At 53.5% G+C, this 18,377-nt stretch overlaps 1 protein-coding gene across 1 annotated transcript; it reads right to left on the minus strand.

Annotated features, from left to right (window-relative positions):
• Positions 1 to 3,440: 3,440 nt before the first annotated feature.
• Positions 3,441 to 16,669, minus strand: CBLC (Cbl proto-oncogene C). The gene is made up of 11 exons (XM_059044557.2): positions 16,301 to 16,669; positions 13,591 to 13,737; positions 13,209 to 13,365; positions 12,810 to 12,931; positions 11,559 to 11,696; positions 8,768 to 8,855; positions 7,943 to 8,074; positions 6,650 to 6,796; positions 6,243 to 6,323; positions 3,572 to 3,690; positions 3,441 to 3,450 (listed from the first exon to the last, which is right to left on the minus strand). The coding sequence occupies exons 1-11, from the start codon at positions 16,648 to 16,650 to the stop codon at positions 3,441 to 3,443; spliced, it is 1,491 nt and encodes a 496-aa protein (XP_058900540.1). The 5' UTR covers positions 16,651 to 16,669.
• Between the last annotated feature and the right edge of the window lie 1,708 nt (positions 16,670 to 18,377).

The raw sequence follows: 18,377 nt of genomic DNA on the forward strand, positions 1-18,377 counted from the left end.
AGTGCCTAGAACAGTGCTTGGCGTGAGGAGAAGCTGAGAAAGTATTTGTGGAATCAATGCATTTTCCACTTCCATCCATGCTATCCCATGTGTAGATACTTATACATTTAAATTAACAAGTCCTCTCTTTTCTCTATGTTTATCCCATTATCTTACACTGTAGCTTGGATGGTTAACTCTAAAACTGGTTCACAGCTTGTGGAATATGGGATCATGACACATTTGGAGGGGGAATGTCTATTCCCCAATGATTCCAGACTTGCACTGGAAAATGTTAATGACTGAAAGTTTGTGTTGATAAAAATATACATATCTTGTTCCCAAGAAGGTTCTGGGTCCCAGAAAGTTTCCGGGTTTGTTAGAGCATCAGAAATATGAAATGAGGGAACTCTCTGGTGGTCCGGTGGTTAGGACTCCGAGGGCAGCATTGTCAAAAAAAGAAAGAAATGATAGTGATGATTAAATATATATATGTAAGCATCTGTACATTGACAATAACAAAATATTGATGAGAAAAACCAAGAATAAATTCCCCTCATCAGGTTGAAGAGGAGAAGAAAAAAAGAGAAAGTTTTTGTTGTCTAGGGCAGCAGTGTGATGCAGTTTTTGTTGTACAAGAGTTAGTTGTGCAGGGAGAGCTTAGATGAGAACTTTTGGCAGGGACTTCCTTGGTGGCGCAGTGGTTGAGAATCCTCCTGCCAATGCAGGGGACGCAGGTTCGAGCCCTGGTCCGGGAAGATCCCACATGCTGCAGAGCAACCAAGCCCGTGTGCCACAACTACCGAGCCTGTGCTCTAGAGCCCGGGAGCCACAACGACTGAACCCCCTGCTCCTAGAGCCCGTGCTCCACAACAAGAGAAGCCACCACAGTGAGAAGCCCACGCACCGCAATGGAGAGTAGCCCCCGCTCGCCGCAACTAGAGAAAGCCCGCGTGCGGCAAGGAAGACCCAATGCAGCCAAAAATTAAAAAAAAATTTTTTTAAAGAACTTTCGGGGGAAGAGAATGTAAAAGTGTAGAGCAAAGGATACATACTGATGTTGAGTATTCAAAGGGCTGGATGGTCATGGGCTTTTTGGAGGGAGGGTTGACTAGCATGTGTATCCCCTTCCCACATTAAAAAGAATCCCTGCCATCCGAAAGCCTGTTACCTTACCCTCTGTTGAAACCAGTAACGACAAATGTTTCTTTCCTGCCTCTGTTGTAGCTCAGGTGAGCCGAGCTTGGCAAATCCCGCGATACTTTGGAATCATGTGCTAGCAATGCCAAATAAACAGAGCCTGGCTAATCTATTCCTGCTGTGGCAGCTGGGACAGATTCTACTTTCCAAAGATGGCTGTGACAATAGCTGTCATCCCACACACTCTTTTGTAAAAAAAATCAATTAATTAATTAAGTTTAGTTTTGGCTGCGTTGGGTCTTTGTTGCTGCATGCAGGCTTTTCTCTAGCTGCGGGGAGCGGGCTTCTCGCTGCCGTGGCTTCTCTTTGTCGCGGAGCACGGGCTCTAGGCACGCGGGCTTCAGTAGTTGTGGCACACAGGCTCAGTAGCTGTGGCTCGCGGGCTCTAGAACTCGGGCTGAGTAGTTGTGGTGCACGGGCTTAGCTGCTCTGCGGCATGTGGGATCTTCCTGGACCAGGGCTTGAACCCGTGTCCCCTGCACTGGCAGGCAGATTCCCAACCGCTGCGCCACCAGGGACGCCCCCCCCCCCACACTTGTGTACAACCCGATCTTGACACTCTTTCCACTGAGAGATGGGGGTCTATGTCCCCTTCTCTTAAATCTGTGCAGTTTTGTGACTCGCACGTAACCATTAGAATGCGGCATGAAGTGACGCTCCATGACTCCCAAGGTTAGGTCGAAAAAGCCATGTAGCTTCTGCCTGCGTCACTGGAATACTTTCTGTGAAGGCTTCAGCCACCATATAAGCTGTCTGACTACGCTGAGGCAGCCATGCTGTGGGGAAGCGCAGACTAGGTCTGAGACTGCAGAGGGATGCCTGTCCAGCCCCCAGCTGCCCTGCTGCAAGTGCCCCTTGATCGCACCCTGAGCCAGAACCCCCCCCAAATCCTGAGCCCTTCCCCCAATCCTGGCCCATCGTAACCATGATTACTGTTGTTCACCAATAAGTTTCAGCGTGATTTGTTCCACGTAACAGCTAGCAGATGCGACCTGTTTCCGGGGCAGCAGAGGCAGAGATGACCAAGGTCCAGTGGTCACCGGGGCACCAGTGTATCCTCATCGGACGGGTTCTGTGGTGTGATCATGGCTGGGCTCTGGTTGGAGGCCAGCTGCTGTCGTGTTTTTGATCACTTTCCAATCCTGGCTCTCTAATCACTCCTGGGAATCTGAGTGATCCCGAGTCCTCTCAGTCAATTCCCTTCCTGCCCCAAAGGAGGTTTCTGTTGCTTGGAACTAAATCCGTGACGCATGCGTCCATGCTGTGTTTACACGGAAATACCTTTTTCTCATCTTTTCAGTCTCAGCTTAGACATTCCCTCCTCCTGGAAGCCCTCCCTGACCTCCCAGGCTGGGTCAGTTGTCTGCTCCAGGATCCTGCAGCCCCCTGGGCTGCCCTCATCTCAGCGTTGCTCACTCTGTGTCACCACGGTCTGGGGACAGTTCTGTCTCCCCCACTGGACTGTGAGCCTCAGGAGGGCAGTGATTAGTGCCACATGCCCAGCATTGCCCGGCCTGGGACTGGGCACAGGGGATGCCAGGTGGTTTAAACTTAGACAGAGGGAGGCTTGGGTCCCTTTGGGAGACACTTCCACTCTGCTCCTCTGGAAGAAATTTCCCAAGAGGCATGGAGGAAAGAGAGGGAAGAGAATGGATTGTGGGGAGACTGGGTGTATAAATAACTCTCAAGGAAATGTGGGCTCTTTTTGCCTTGGATACCTGGGTTTAGGTCCGGGAATTTTTTTTTTTTTTTTCCATGCTGGGGAAAGGGAGTTGAATGACTCTGAGAACTTGGGACTCTGGACTCCTAAGTCCTGAGGGCGGGACTCCTGGGTCTGAGAGGGGAGGGGTCTGGGAGTCTAGACTCCTGGATCCGGAGGAGCTGGGTCTCCCACTCTCAGCTCTCGGAACCCCAGACACTAGGGTTAAGCAGGTGGGGATCAGGCCTCCGGGACCGCGGTTCCCAACACCAAGCTGCCCCCTGGTGGCCACTACGCTCCTTCTCCACAAACCAGAGGACAGACCCGGCTTGGCAGTTTATTTCCGCCTCCCAAACCCCTTGCAGCCCCTGGGGCTCCCTTTCGCAGCACATCTTGGTGCCCTGTGAGGTGGAAAGAGCGGTGGGTTAGATACTATCACATCCAGGCGGGGTGGGGCAGGCAGGGCCAGGCTGAGGGAGGGAACCTGGACGGTGCAAGGCCCTCACCTGGCATCCAGGCCTTCGTGGGTCCTTCAGGGGCAGATGCAGGGGAGACGTTCCCTTTAGGAGTTTCTGCAATAGGGAGAATTTAAGCGGGGATGTCAATTTCCTAGGACCGGCGTTTCCCTTCCTCCCCCACCTCCTCCTCCCTCAGACCCAGGAGTCCTGGACCCCAGCTGCCCTCTCCACTTACCCTCTGGCGCCCTCCCTGGCCTGGGGGCTGGAGGTGATTTCCAATGAAGCTGATAAGAACTCAGTCCAAAATCTTGGCAAGGTTAGAGGGGCTCGAAGTCTGGGGAGCGCCAGAGGTGCCTGGAGGGGAGGAGATTAAGAAGTTTCGCAGATGAGCTGCGGCTGTCAGGCCCAGACAGGGATAACCCAGTGATGGCAGGGGTGGGGGGTGGGGGGTGGGAGGGGGGTAGGGCAGTATGGCAGGGTCTCGCCCCTAGTCCATGCTGTTTCTTCCCCCTGACACCTCTGGCTTGCTTAGGAAAAACTTTTGTTTGTCCATCTATCCATCCATCCACCCACCCATTCATTCCCCCTTCTGTCCCCCCCATCCATCCATCCACCCATTCATTCATTCATTCATTCATTCCTCCCACAAATTCCCTGAGCAGCTACAGTGTGTCCGGCACTGTCCCGGGCTCTGAAGAGTCAGCCAGGAACCAGATAGACAAAAATCTCTGTCCTCATGGAGCCAACAGTCTACAAAGCAAGAGGCTTAACATGAGTCATCAGTGCAGGAACAAGGAACTACCCCAGAGTGTTAGGTGTCCTTCAGAGAACTGAAATAGTGGAGGGGGAGAGTGGGGGGGGGGTGATCAGACATGAGGGTGGCTGGGGAAGGCCTCCTGGAGGAGGGGAAAATTGAACAGAAGCCTCAGTGCAAGAAGGATGTGGGCAGAAGCGCTGCAGTGGGTGGTGAGCTTGCTAGAAGAACAGCAGGGGGTCCATTGCTGCTGCAAAGGAGTTGAAGGGGTGGTAGGAGGTCAGAGAGGTGGGGAGGGGGTCAGATCCCCAGGCCTTATGGGCTGATGGAGAGGGTGTTGGCCTTAATTCTTGGAGTCCTGGGATCTTGGGGGCTTCTGAGAGGTGAGGGGGGCGGAAATCTGATTCAGGTTACAAATGCCCACTCTTGCTGACTTCATCACAAGCCCTGGGGCCCATGCCACGCCTGTCCCGATTCTCCCCATGGAGACACGGAGGATGGGAGCGGTCCCCTGTAGCCACAGCGAGGTGCCTGGGTCCCTTTGAATGACGGTGTCAACCCCTAGAAGGGGGTTTCTCTGCTGGAGGACAGCGTTGGGAGGGAGCATGTCTAGCCGGGAGATTCATCCAGTGATGGATGGGTGAGTCCCTCATGGCAGAGACCGGTATCACACCCATTTCACAGACAAGGAAATCGAGGATGAATTCTGGAGTCTGGAGCCAGGGGCCTGGGCTCCAGTCCTGACTCTCTTCCCTTTGAGCTGGGTGACCTTCAGATCTTGGAGCCTCAGTGTACCCGTCTGTATAATAGGGATCATAACAGCATCTACCGTATCAGGTTGTCATGGCAACTGAACAACTGCATTAAAAAGCGGCACCCGGCGTACAGCAGGAGTTATACACGCGTGTTAGCTATTCTCATTACGACAGTCACCTTGCTGGGAAGTAGCACACCCCACGCTCTCTTCTGCAGCATGTTTTGAACAATGCAGGAGTGGGAGTTGACTGGAATTTGAATCAGGCAGGGTTTGGGGAAAAGAGGAAAAGGCCTGCCAGGAGGAGGGCACAGCCTCGGCATAGGTGTGACCCTCTGGCCAGAGGTGCCTGCCATCCTCTGTCCCCCTGCATTGTCCTCAGAGGCTGAGTGCCCCTGAATGTTTCCATTTGTTTTTGGCTGCAGGTCAGGATCTGTTTTTAGCTTCCCTGGCTGGTGTCACCGCCCCTGCCCCCCTCCCAGCTGGCTCTCTTGTTTGCTGTGGTTGACTAATGTTCCCAGACTTCCTGAGCTGTTTGTTTGAAGACTGCCCAGTATTGATTGGCTGTGGTGTGTACTCAGCCTGAGATGCTAACAGAGACCCCCCCCCCTTTCCTCCCCCCCCCTGCACCCCAGGAAGCCAGGGGCTCGGAGGCCAGGGGGGTGGGGGGAAGGAAAAAGCAAGGCCAGGGCTCACTTAGAAAAATAAGCAGATGATTTTGGGGGGTTTTTAAGGTTTCTCCTCTTTCAGGCTGTATGTTTGGGCAGGTGCAGTCACCTCTCTGAGCTTTTTTCTTCTGGAAAATGAGGAGAGGAACATTTTTGACTTCATAGGTTTGTCGGGAAGACTCATTCCATTGATTCATTCAACACCTGTTTATTGAGCACCTACTATGTGTCAGGCACGATTCGTAGAACAGAGAATAAGGCAAAGTCCTAACCTTCAGGAAGGTGACAACATGCTAACGGTGACAGAAAACAATAGACCATACACTCTGCCAGCCAGTGCAAAGGACTGAGAGAATGCAGCTGGGCAGGGGCTTGGAGGGCCAGAGGCGCTGTTTTCAATAGGGTGGTCAGTGAAGGCCTCCCTGAGAGGATGAGATGAGAAAGTAAGCCTGCGGAAAAGAGATATAGGCAGAGAGAAGAGCTCGTGCAAAGACCCTGGGGTAGGGGAGGGCACACCTGGGATGCTGGAAGGAGAGCCAGAAAGCCAACGAGGGGGGATGAGTAAGGGAGAGAAGAGAAGAAGCCATAAAGGTGTGGATGCCAGATGGCACCTCCTAAGTGGGTGCAAAGAACAAGTGCCTGGCCTGTGCCCCTGAGCACCCGGTCAGACTGGGGACCCCAGGGATGAATGGGACCCAAGTTGCCCACCTCAGACCAATGCCTGACTCACCACCTTCAGCTGGCATTTGCTTCTCGGACTCTCGGGGGGCAGATCCAGCCGAGGGGGCAGGGGAGGAGTTGAGGGGGTCACCTAAGGGAGACAGAGGGTGGGGAGGGGGGGGTATGAGTTACCATTTTCTTCTCACCTACACGTCCCCCTGCCTGGAGGCCCAGCATTCAGGCACTTTCTAGGCTTTGGAGGTAGAATGGAGAATGAGACAAAGTTCTACCCTCAAGAGGGTTATACTAGAGAAAGCCACAGCCCCAGACCCTAAGGGATGCAACAGTCTATGCCCCTGGGACCCCAGAATCCTGTCACCAGCCCCCTCCTCCCTCAGACCCAGAGTCTCGGCCTCTAGCCCCTCCTCCCTCAGACCCTAGGGATTCCAGTTCCAGCTCCTGCCTGGGCCTACTTACCTGTCCCAGCTCCTCTTCCGTATCTTCCTTGCCACTGCTGTCCTCTGAGTCCTCAGCAGTGGCGCTGGCTTGGAACTCCTGGATACTCACAGCCTCTCGGCCCTCGATCTTGCAGCAGCAGAAGGGGCAGGTCTGGCTGTCTGAGTGCTGGGGGAGCGGGGAGGGAAAGGATCAGGGTCTCCCTGTTCCCCACCAGGTCCCCTGGGGACGACAGGGGCCTTTATCCCCAACACAGTGATGTGGGGAGGACAGTCGGAGGGAGGGAAATGGAGAGAGAGAGAGGAGGAATTATGAAGAGAGAAAGATGGAGAGACACATGCAGGGCAGAAAGGAGGGGCTGGACCAGAGCCCGAGGCCAGGCGGAGCCCGGGAGAGCCAGGGTGCTGTGTAGGTCTCAGCCTCACAGTGGTGATGCTATGGGCTGGGAATGCCTGAGACACGTAGCTGGGCCATATGTATTCACTGTGGGGAGCCCCACAGACACCCCCCTGCCACCGCCACTGGGGCCAATGTCATGGCTGGGCCAGCCCTTTGGTTCTTATTAGGACTGCAGGGCGCACCTCAGCGTCAACCATCAGGGAACTTTGAAGAACAAGATTTTATTACTCGCAGGTCCTGGAGGGTACGGGAGGTTGCAGGGAGGGAGGCGGACCTGGAGCTCTGCTTTTATTAGGGGCCGAACGGGGTGCCTAGGGTTTCTGGGGTTCATTATTTGTTGGCAAATTTCAAGCAGAAGAGCAAGAATCAGGGTACGGGAAGAGAGAAGCAGGACCACTCCAATGATCAGTTACTCAGAGCTTTCTAATCAAGGGTCGGGGTGGCTAGTTCCTTATCTAGCTGTTTTGCTAGTCGCTGTTCTGGGAGATGGATGTCTTTGTTATGATAAGCCCCGTGGGCCTGGATCCTTCCTTGGAAGGTCACTACCATCAGCTCCATTCCCCTGAGAAGGCAGCTAAGGCTCAGAGAGGTAAAGCCACTGGCCCCAGATCACCCAGAGAGGGAATGCTACGGGCTAGGAACGCCTGGCCGTATTAATTGTGGTCAGTCCCACAGACACGCCCCTCCCACACCAGGGCCAGTGTAGCATCTTCCCCTAATAATGTAACCGGAGAAGGAGAAGCAGAGGTGACAGATGCAGAGTGAGAGAGACAGAGGCTTAAATGGAGCAAGTTTCTCCTCTCCCTGGGCCTCAGTTTCCCCATGTGATTGACGAGGCATGCGGGCGATCCTCCAGGGGCTTTTCCTATAGGGAGGGGGGGACCGGGTGGGAAGTCAGGGCAGGGTCGGACCCACCTGCCAGGCAGCCAGGCAGCGGCTACAGAGCAGGTGCCCGCACGGCTCCACCTTCACGTCCTTGTTGCTCTGGGCACAGACCTTGCAGAGCTCAAACGTGGAGTCCATGGCCCAGTACAGCTGCAGCTGCTCCTGGCAGGTAACATGGGGATGACGAGGATGGCGATATCAGCCGTGGAGATGCAAGTCGGGCCACAGGAAGTAAGTCCCAAACCTCTGCACCAGCCCTGAAGCCTCCCCTAAAGTTCAAGGCCGTGCGTCCCAATGCCTCCTACATGGGCTTTTGTTATGGGACTTGTTCTCTGGGGGGTGGTCTACACTCAGGGCTGCCAGATTCAGCCAATATACAGGATACCCTGTTAAATTTGATTTTCAGATAAACAGTGAATATATTTTGAGGTCTAAGTGTGTCCCGAATATTGCACGGGATATACTTGTACTCAAAATTTTGTTTGTCATGTCTGTCACCCACAGGATGGCCAGCAGCTAAAAGCTGACACGGGGTCTGCCTCCTAGTGAGTGCGCAAAGTGCATTAGCTGCTCTGATGATCTCAGAGGTATCATTTCCTGGTTTTATTCCCATGAAAACCCCTGGGTAAGAGGCAGGAGGAGGTGTGTTTTCCAGAGGAGGAACAGACAGGCTCAGAGAGGCCAAGTGATTTATTTACGGCAGCTCACGTGGCCTCCAAGCCAGCCCCAAACCCCAAGCCCTCTGGGAATCCAGGGCCTGAGTCATGGCAGGGGATCCCTGAGCCATGGTGCAGTGGATGGGGGCGGTGGGCGGTGCGCGGTGAGCCGGGGAGGGTGGCCGGGCTTGGGCCTCACCTCCGACATGTGGGTGCACTGATGGGGTTCCATCTGGCAGAGTTCGGTCAGGTCCGGGTTGTGGTTTTTCCCATCTGGGTAGAGGTAGCTGGGGGAAGGGAAGAGGGGGTACCGAGGGGCCCTCCAGCACCCAGCACCCCTCACCCCGCCCTGGAGCACCTGCCCCCAATACATAGCTGGCCTGGGGATATTTTCCCTCCCTTCTCCTGAAATTGGGATTTTCTAGGGCAAGCTGTGTCCTCTCAGGCCCCCAAGGTAGGGCTGTGTCCCCTCAGACCCCCATAGAAGGACAGACTAAGTGACTCCAGCTCTGGAAACTCCAGATGCATGAGAACCAGGAAACATCAAACCTCAGGCCCAGACCTTCCAGAACTTTACCCGTCCTAGAGTCTTCAGGTCCCAGCATAATAGCATCTTAGTCACAGATGGTGGGAGTGACCAGATCCTAGAGTCTTCGGCCCACAGGGCTGGAAGGACCCCCCCTACTCCGTCTACACTATTCTCACTTCACAGAGGGTGACTGGGGCTCAGCGTGGGACAGGCGATGCCCGAGGCCACAGGGTGAGGCCTGGAGGGATGCAGAACCAGGGTCAGGTCCGAGAGCCTGGCTCCAGGTCAGCCCACAAGAAGCCTCTGCACACCTTGGGTCTCCCGTCCAGGTCATAACTGCACCCCCAGATCAACTCGGGGCCACAGGTCCCCCAAGGCCGGTGGCTCTGCCTGGCCGGCCAGGTAGAGCAGTGCAGGCACCCCGGCCTGGGTCCCTGGTGTGGCTTCCCACAAACAAACCGTGTGACCTGAGCTGGGCAACTCTACCTCTCTGGCCTCAGTTTTCTCTTCTGTGAAATGGACATAATTGTGCCTAAGGCAAAGATGGGTGGTGAGGATTAAGTAAGACAGTGCTCAGAAAACAAGCAGGACTTGCCCCCACGCATAAGTACCCAGTGAGAGGGGAACTGCTAGGATCAGTGTTAGACCCAGAAAACTGTCTTGCTGTGTGGTAGAAAGAGCTTGGGGTCCCCTGCCCCCTCTCTCTTGATTTTCCCACCTCTAAAATTGTGTGTGTGTGTGTGTGTGTGTGTGTGTGTGTGTGTGTGTGTATACACAGGGCAGGGGGGTTAAACCAGATGGATGGTATTCACACTTATTTTAACTCTGGGAATTCTCCACTGAAATCTGACCTGGAACTTAGTACTTTATTCGTCAGGCCCGAATTCTGAGCCTGGCTGCCTGGCTTCAAATCCCAGTTCATTAGCTCAGGAGCTGTGTGACCTGGACAAGTGTCTCTGTCTCTCTGTGCCAAAGTGTCCTCAGTTATCAGATAGAGATATGATAGTATATGTCTGGGTATGTGTATACATATATATACGCATACACACACATACACTCACACTCACACACACACACACAGACACAGACACAGACACAGACACAGACACAGACACAGACACACACACACACACACACACACACACTAGATTTTCATTACTCGCAGACTCTGTAATTTGCAGACTTGCCTACTTGCTAAAATGTATTTGGAACCTCAAAATCAACACTCCCTGTGGCACTTTCACAGTCATTCATGGCCAGGCCCACTCCCAGCTGAGGATGAACAAGGCAACATTTGGCCTTTTCCTTTCAGTTCTCATACTGTAAATGTGTCCTTTTTACAGTCTATTTGGTGCCCCATTTTCACATTTTAATGCTTTTTCTCCGTGACTTGGCTGGCTTAAATGCCCCCCAAGTAGAGCGTTGAAGTGCCGTCTCATGTCCTAAGCACAGGGAGGCCGTGATATACATGATGGAGAAAATACGTGGGAGATGAGCTTTGTTCAGGTGTGAGTTACTGTGCTGCGGGCCGTGAGTTCAATGTGAATGTATCGATGATATATCAATGTATTAAATTAGGTGTCTTTAAACAGAAATACACACAAAGGTTATTATGCAGTGACTGCTTGACAACAATGTGACCAGAATCTTGCAGGAACCTACAGCTGTATTTCCGCTAGGAGCGACGGCTCAGGATTCACTAATTCAGCGTTGGCTGCGATTTTGTAGAACAGAACTGCCACAAATAATGAGAAATCACGAGAATCAACTGCATATCTATCTGTCTGTCTGTCTGTCCGTCCGTCTTTCCATCCATCTACCTAGCTACCTAACTACCTACCTATCTAATCTATGTATCCATCCATTCTCTCTCTCTCTACCTACCTATCTATCTACTATCATCCATGTATCCGTCCATCATCTATCTCATGGTGTATCATATAGATATGACCGCTAGCTAAGGAGGCTCTGGTTAAACGTCCAGGGTGAGACTTGGGAACCTCTCCTACCAATTTTTCCCCTCCCGTCCTACCCAAGGCAGATTCCGAAAGAGGGGCCCTGGGGCAGCCAAGATTACAGATTGAAAACCCCAGTCTAGCTTTTTGCCCAGTTCTCCTTCCGCTCCAACAGTCCAAATTCTAGAATAGGATATGGATACCTAGAAGCAAAAGCCCTTGAGCGCAAGTCCAAGGAAGGGGACCACTGCGGTTGTGACAAACTCCCACACACTCGGAGAGCGGCTACTAGCCCAACAGGGCAGCTTTGTGGGAACTAGAGAAGGTGCCCTTTCCTCTGGACCCTTGTCTGCCACCTGCTGGCACACTGTGGTACTGCAAATTTATGTTGTCTACTCTGCGAACCCCGTGCCCTCAGGCGTGGTGCTCTTGGGCAGCGCTCTACATGCACGACCTTCCGAAGTGCATTCTGTCGACACCCTCCCCCTGCTAGGATGGTGACTCACAAGCCGTCCTTTTGTCCTTCCAGGAGTGCCCGGAACAGAGGTTTGTTGAGAGGGATGGTCTGCAGGATGTTGCCTTCTGAGCTCACGAATCCGATGGCCCACTGCCCCGGGCGAGTGCAGCTGGGCCGGAAGATGTAGCTGGAGGAAGAGGTAGGAAGGGATGGGGTGAGGGAGTGGTCACTGCTGCCCCCTCTGGAACTTGCCGGCCCTTCACCCTGTCGGGGATCCGGGTCTCTAAGTCCTTGCTCCCTTATAAACTTCTAGGCAATGAGGCACTAGATCCCTGTCTGCCACTATAGGGAATGTCTGCTGTGTTCACCTGCTTGGCTCCTCCTCCACCTTCACTGGGGTTTAGACAAAGCTGATTCTGGCTTGGCCAACCAGTCCATTTCAGGACCCCGACCATAGTGATGGGAGTCAGCCTTGGGACTTTTGCTGGAAGTATTAGGAGTAAGGCACTCCATTTCTATAGGGGTTGATAAGCTGGTAGGGTGTAAAGCTGGGGCTTCTAGAAACCATTTGCCACCATGAGGAAAGACTGTGGTTGAGAATGAGGCTAACAAAGAGGAAAGCAGGGGAAGAACAGGAACTGATTTCTGACAATAGCACCTGAGCACCTGGATCCAGCTGTGCCTGAAACCCAAACCTAGTCTTTTCAATTATGGGCATTAATTCATTTCTTTTTCTTTCCCTTTACACCAGTTTGAAGTACAACTGGAAGAGTGCTAATACATACCATCTTGGGGGCCCTGCACCTCAGCCCTGCAAAGACTTAGGAATCTGACATCCTATTCTCTTAACTTCCAGGGAGCTCAGTCCCTCAATTTTTAGCCCTCTAGAGGGATCCAACAGCTCAGAACTCCTGGCCTGAAATACTTTAAGGACTCAGGTGTCTGGTTTCCCAGAAGGGGGGAGGTCATATTTAAAATATTTAACAGATGGCACTGCATGGGCTCTAACCTATCAGAAACAAACCTTATCCTGGGGCAGAGCCTTCAGGCCCCCTTGCCAGACCAGGTATTGTCCCTTTAGCTGCTAGATCGTGGGCAGGTCTAGGTGGTCCCGGGAGAACCTAGGTTGTAGGGGGCACTCAGCATCCTACCTCTGAGTTCTCGACTCTCTGGGGTCCCATGTACTGCGGCCCTTCGCTTCTTACTTTCTGCAGGATGTCTAGGCCATCCAGACACCCCAGCCTAGGACCCAGACCCCTGCGCCCTCAGCAGCCTTCTCTTCGAGTCCTGGCCCTTTTACCTGCCTGGCTTGTCTTTGTAGGTCTGCAGACGTGCTCGGACCTCATCGTAAGTGAGGAAGGCCATGTAGCCTGGGTGGTTCACTGCCAGGAGCTGCCAGTTCTTGAGGAGTGTTGGCCATGGCTAAGGGGGGGCAGTGCTTGGGTCAGGGAGGGGCTGCTGAGGAAGCAGCCCACACCCCTAGTGCCTCCCAGAGTCCAAGAACCCAGACACCTCCCTCACTCCCAAAGATATACCCTCAGGAATATCTTTGACGCAGAAGATTCCAGACCCTTCCTTCTCCAGAACCCAGGAATCCGGCCCCCACCCCCCTCCTCCTTCAGACCCATAAGCCCAGGCCCCCAGCCCCTCCTCCCCCAGGACCCAAGTGTCTGGGCTTCAGGCATTGGCCTTGCCTGACCTGAAAGAGCCTGGTGAAGATGTCAAACTCGAAGATGGACACATGGCCGCTGCAGGTGAGGTCGATAGTGGAGCGCAAGGCCAGGGCCATGGAGCCAGGCTCCACGGGGTGGCAGATGCACAAAAGCACCTCAAACTCAGCCCAGGGCAGCACACACCTAGGTGCAGGGGCGTGGCGGGGAGGGGATTATAGGTGAAGCCTCTGGGAGGCTAGAATGGGAGCACTTCTGGGAAGGAGGCAACTAGGGGCCTGGATCCTGGGTCTGAGGGAGGAGGGGCCGGGGGCCTGGATCCTGGGTCTGGGGGAGGAGGGGCTGGGGGCCTAGACACCTGGGTCCATGGGCAGGGGCAGGATGGGGTCCCAGGGGCGGGTGCTCACTCACCGGGCTCCGCACTGCTCTCTCCAGAAAGTGTGGGCCAGGACCTCGGTGAGCTGGTACGTGTGTCCACAGTATTTGCCCCCAGGGAAGAGTGCGCCCAGCTCCGCACACATGTGGCTGAAGATGAGGGTCAGCTTGGCCAGCTGTCGCCTGCGAGGTTGGGCTCTGAGGACCTGGACTTGACCTTGGGGCCCCCACTGACACCTCCACCCTCTGGCCAGAACATCCACAGGGGTGAGGCCCCCAGAATCTGTCTAAGGTGTCAGTGCAGGATAAAGTAGATTCCAAGACTGGCTGTTGCAGTCCTGATGCCTCCCCACGCAGAACCTCAGTGTCCCTGTCTGTGAAGGAAAGGGAGGTACCGCCTAATATCCAAGGCATCCTCCGGCAGATAAATCCCAGCCTCTGCCTGAAGCCTTGCCTCGCCGGACGTGGGACCACGAGGGCTGGGGCCATTTAGGGTGGTCTGTTTGGAGACTCCCTGTTGTTTTTAGAACAACTGGGTGGTGGACCCCTGTGCTTCCTCCTGCTGGCTGCCTCTCTGAGGGGCCGTTCAGGACGTGGCGAGCAGTAGAGGGTAGCTCTGACACTTAGTTGTGTGATTTTTGGCAAGTTCCTCCCCCCCTCGTTAAGCCTCAGTTTCCTCAACCGTGAAATGGGCATAAATACAGGATAAGTACAGCCTCTGCTTCACAGGGGGAGCGATGAGGATTCTTACCTGTCTTACGAGCACCTAAAATGCCAAGCACAACCTGGTATACCGTCGGCATGTTAATTACTATTACTGTTCTTAATATTTTATATTAATAGCCTCCAGGTCTGTAGGATTCCTGATGCCTTTTTTTTCTTTGGCTGCATCGGGTCTTAGTTGCGGCACACGGGATCTTCATTGCAGCGCGCAGGCTTCTCTCTACCCGTGGCTCGCGAGCTCCAGAGCATGCGGGCTTAGTTGCAACATGGCATGTGGGATCCTAGTTCCCTGACCAGGGATCAAACCCGTGTCCCCTGCATTGGAAGGTGGATTCTTAACCACTGTACCGCCAGGGAAGTCCCCCTGATGCCTTTTATAGGGCCACCATTGACAGTTTCTAAGCACCCTCCCTTCCCAGAGTCTGTAATATAGTCACTATTCACATGTGACTGCTCCAAGTTGAGATGTACTCTAAATGTGAAATACACACTACATCTCAGAAAGTTAGCGCAAAAGGAAAAAAAAAAAGAATGTGAACGATGTCATTAATCATCACCTTATATTGATCATAAGTTGAGATATATTGGATAGAGTGAGTTAAAGAAAATGTTACTAAAATTTATTTCACCTGTCTAAAAAAACTTTTTGTAATATGTCTACTAGAAAATGAAAAACTACATATGTGGCTTGTATTAGATTTTAGTGGAAAGTCCTGGTCTAGAATCTCCATCAAAGAGTTGTTAGGACCCCCAACTCTAGAAAATCCACTGAGATACTCACTGAGCCCCTAAGCTTCCTAGTTTCTGGAACCTACTGCATCTAGAACAGTGGTTCTCAGTGGACTTATACCACCATTCTAAGGAGCTTCTAGAAATTTACTTGAGGCTGGATTGTGGGGACAATCCCCTCCAGTTAGATTTACCCACACCCCACTCAATTTTCCAATGTCCCATCAGACATTCGTGAAGGTGGAAAGTCCGTTTATAATGATCTGAGCTTAGAACCCAGTTCAGTTTCACATAAGCATTTTTATGGCCACGCCCCCGCAGCTTGTGGGATCTTAGTTCTTGGACCAGGTATTGAACCTGGCCTCTTGGCAGTGAAAGCATGGAGTCCTAACCACTGGACGGCCAGGGGATTCCCTACATAAGCATTTTTTGCACTTTGAAAATTGATTCTGAATTTTACAGAAATTCACTAACCTATGTATCCAGGGAAGTCTGTTTGATTCAGCAACAGAGTGATTTTTCCCTCCAAGTGCAAGTGTCTGACTAGTCAATTCTGCCTTCCAGAATAATTGTAACTATGCCTTGGCATTTTCATTTGAAATATTGATAATTTTATTATGAAGAACATTCCTTTTATCTCTTCCTTATAATACATTTTGGGCATTATAGTGGTTTTTAAAAAAGAATTATGAAAAGGTAGGTTATTTACCCTAAAATACCTGGAGGTATTTCATTTCAGGATGGATTTAGAGAAACACTACAAAATATTTGCTCTAAAGAAGGGGCGTGGGGGCCTGTTGGGATTGAGAGCCGCTGTTCCAAACCTTGCTCTGGGCTCTAGGCCTCAAACCTCTGCCCCTGTCACTCATCAGCCTTTTCCCCAGAATTCAGAACCGGAGCCGGGAACCTGCAGACAAGCGCCAGGTCCTGAGTTAGCTCTTCCTCAGGAACTAAAGAGGCTCTGGGAGTCCCCCAGGCGGAGCGGTGAAGGGGGCTTAAAGAGCACTTCGTCTAGCTATCCTCATGCAGGAAGCTCCCTGGGGTCTCCACATTCCAGGATGTGTGTCTAAACCCTCTGGGAGAGCAGCCCGCTTCTTAGTCAAGAAAGAGGGGGAAATGGGGAGCTCAGTGCCCAGGTGCCCAAGGAAGGAAAAACCTGGGTGGCCCAGTTTTCCATGTTTCTTCAGGGAGAAGGGCTTGGGACCGGGACCCCTGGGTCCGAGGGAGGAGGGAGCTGGGAGCATGACCTGGGACCCACTCGCGAGCTCACCTTTGTCCTGGCGCAAGGGCTCACCTGAGTCTGGAGCCCTCCCGGAAGAGCTCGTCGTTGGCAGTCTTCCGGCCCCGGGGTGGCAGCAGTGCCGCCACCTGCCTGCTTTTGGCCTCCAGGTTAGCGAGATAGACCACGAGAAAGTCCTCCGCACCACCGGGACCCTCGGGGCCGCCTCCGCCGCCCTCCCGTCGGGCGTGCGCCACCTCGCGCAGCAGCTGCGCGGTGCGGGGCAGCAGGTCGCGCAGCGAGGGGGGACTCGAGGCGAGCCGGGGGTCCCCGCATTGCTCTTCCAGGCGCTGCAGCAGCCTCACCGCCCGACCGAACGCGCTGGATTCTCTCCACTGCCGTCCTCGCAGGGCCGCCGCAGCCATGGGTCCCTCCGAAGCCGGAGGAGGTGAGCGAGCGGCCGGGAGAGGCGCGGCCCCGCCCAGCCCGAGGTGGGGGCGGGACGGGGCGGGCCAGGTGAGGGCGGGCCCTGGAGAACCCTGGAGGGGACTGCTGGTACCTGTGTGTCCAAAGGGGGCGGGGGCTGGAGACTCTGGCAACTGGGTTCCTTAGATAAGGGGTTCAAACGTCTGATCCCCAAAGAAAAGCCGGATGGGGTGGCTTTGGTGGGTGGCGATAGGACTTCCTGAGTGGGTGGGAATCGCAGGTAAGATGACTGGGCCCCTTCTGGGAAGGGCTGAGGACTGGGTCCCAAGATAGCAGTGGAGGAGGGGTTGGGGGAAACCTAGGACTTTTTGTTGGGGGCGAGAATGGGATTGGGAGTTTAGCTCCCAGTGGGTTGGAACGTGGCTTTCCTGGGTCGCGGCTCAAAGTTTGGGTCATGGGTCGTGGCATGGGATTAAAGGTCAGAGAGCTGAACTTTCTAGGAGGAAATGTTAGGGAAATAGTGTGAGTGAGCCCTCTGTCCCTGAGAAGGAACACAGCGTGCCCAGACCCGTGGGTCCGCTAAGAGCAGGAGTTGGGAGAAGGGTGTCTGAGGGAGCAGGAATTTGGTGACATAATTCCTGGGTCCCCACAGCAGGGGCCTGCGAGAAATCGGGCTGGAGTTGAGACACCCAGATTTCCAAAGGAGGTGGGGGCTTCTGGGTCCTCAGGGGATGAGGCGGGAAGATGGGGTTCATGAATGCGGAGGCCCAGGCGCGGCTGCTCAGTGCAGGGCTGGAGAGACGTGGTTCCCTCCCCAACCTGCGCCACCTGTAGCTTCTCCCCAGCCTGGGCTGTGCGCTGGGCGGCCACGGCGCGGGGGCGTTGTGGGCCGGACCGTCCCTCCGCCCCCAAGGCATCCAGGCCACGCCCCTGGGCGTCCTGGCCACGCCCAGGCCTGGAGACTGGTCAAGTTCTGATTACAAATATGCACATACCTAGAGAATTTCCAATCAGAAAATAATAGTAATAGCTAACATTTATTAAACATTTACTCTCTGTTGGTCCTTGTGTGTCAGGCTTTACATTTTCTCACTGAATTCTCAAAAACTCTTTGAGGTAGGAGGGGGAGAAGGATGAGGATGAGAGATGAGGCTCTCGTTGCACCCCACTCTCCTCCTCAGCCCCCATCCCCCATCTCTCAGAACCCGAGAATCCTTAACTTGTGGAATCTTCGAATTTACATCTCAGACTAAGCGAAGACCGGGGCTTTGCCGGTAAGGATGGAGGGGTCTGCCTCCCAGCTCCTTGCGTTTCTGCGCCCTCTGAACCTCAGTTTCCACCTCCGCGAAACAGGATGAAAACCCACTGACCTGGCAAAAATTCAGTTTTGATTATACCAAGTGTTGACCAGGAGCTGATGGAAGTGTAAACGGACAACTTAGGTTGGAGAATAACTTGACAGGATCCATCAAAGCCTTGGCAGGGCAAGTCCATTGCCAGCTACCTCCTTCAGAGCCGTGACTTGTAAACACTTTTGCTCACATTGGGACGTTATACGCCTGAAACAAACAGTTTTCACAGGGCAATCCTTACCCCGACTATGTGCATGCGCTCTCGTATCTTCTATTCAATTTAATTTAATTTCATCAAAGGGAAAATTGTGTTTGCAACCCACGAAATTGATTTCACAACCCACTAATGGATCTTGTTGGGCAGGTTGTAAAAT

This window comes from Kogia breviceps, chromosome 18, assembly GCF_026419965.1.
Source record: "Kogia breviceps isolate mKogBre1 chromosome 18, mKogBre1 haplotype 1, whole genome shotgun sequence".
NCBI lineage: Eukaryota > Metazoa > Chordata > Mammalia > Artiodactyla > Physeteridae > Kogia > Kogia breviceps.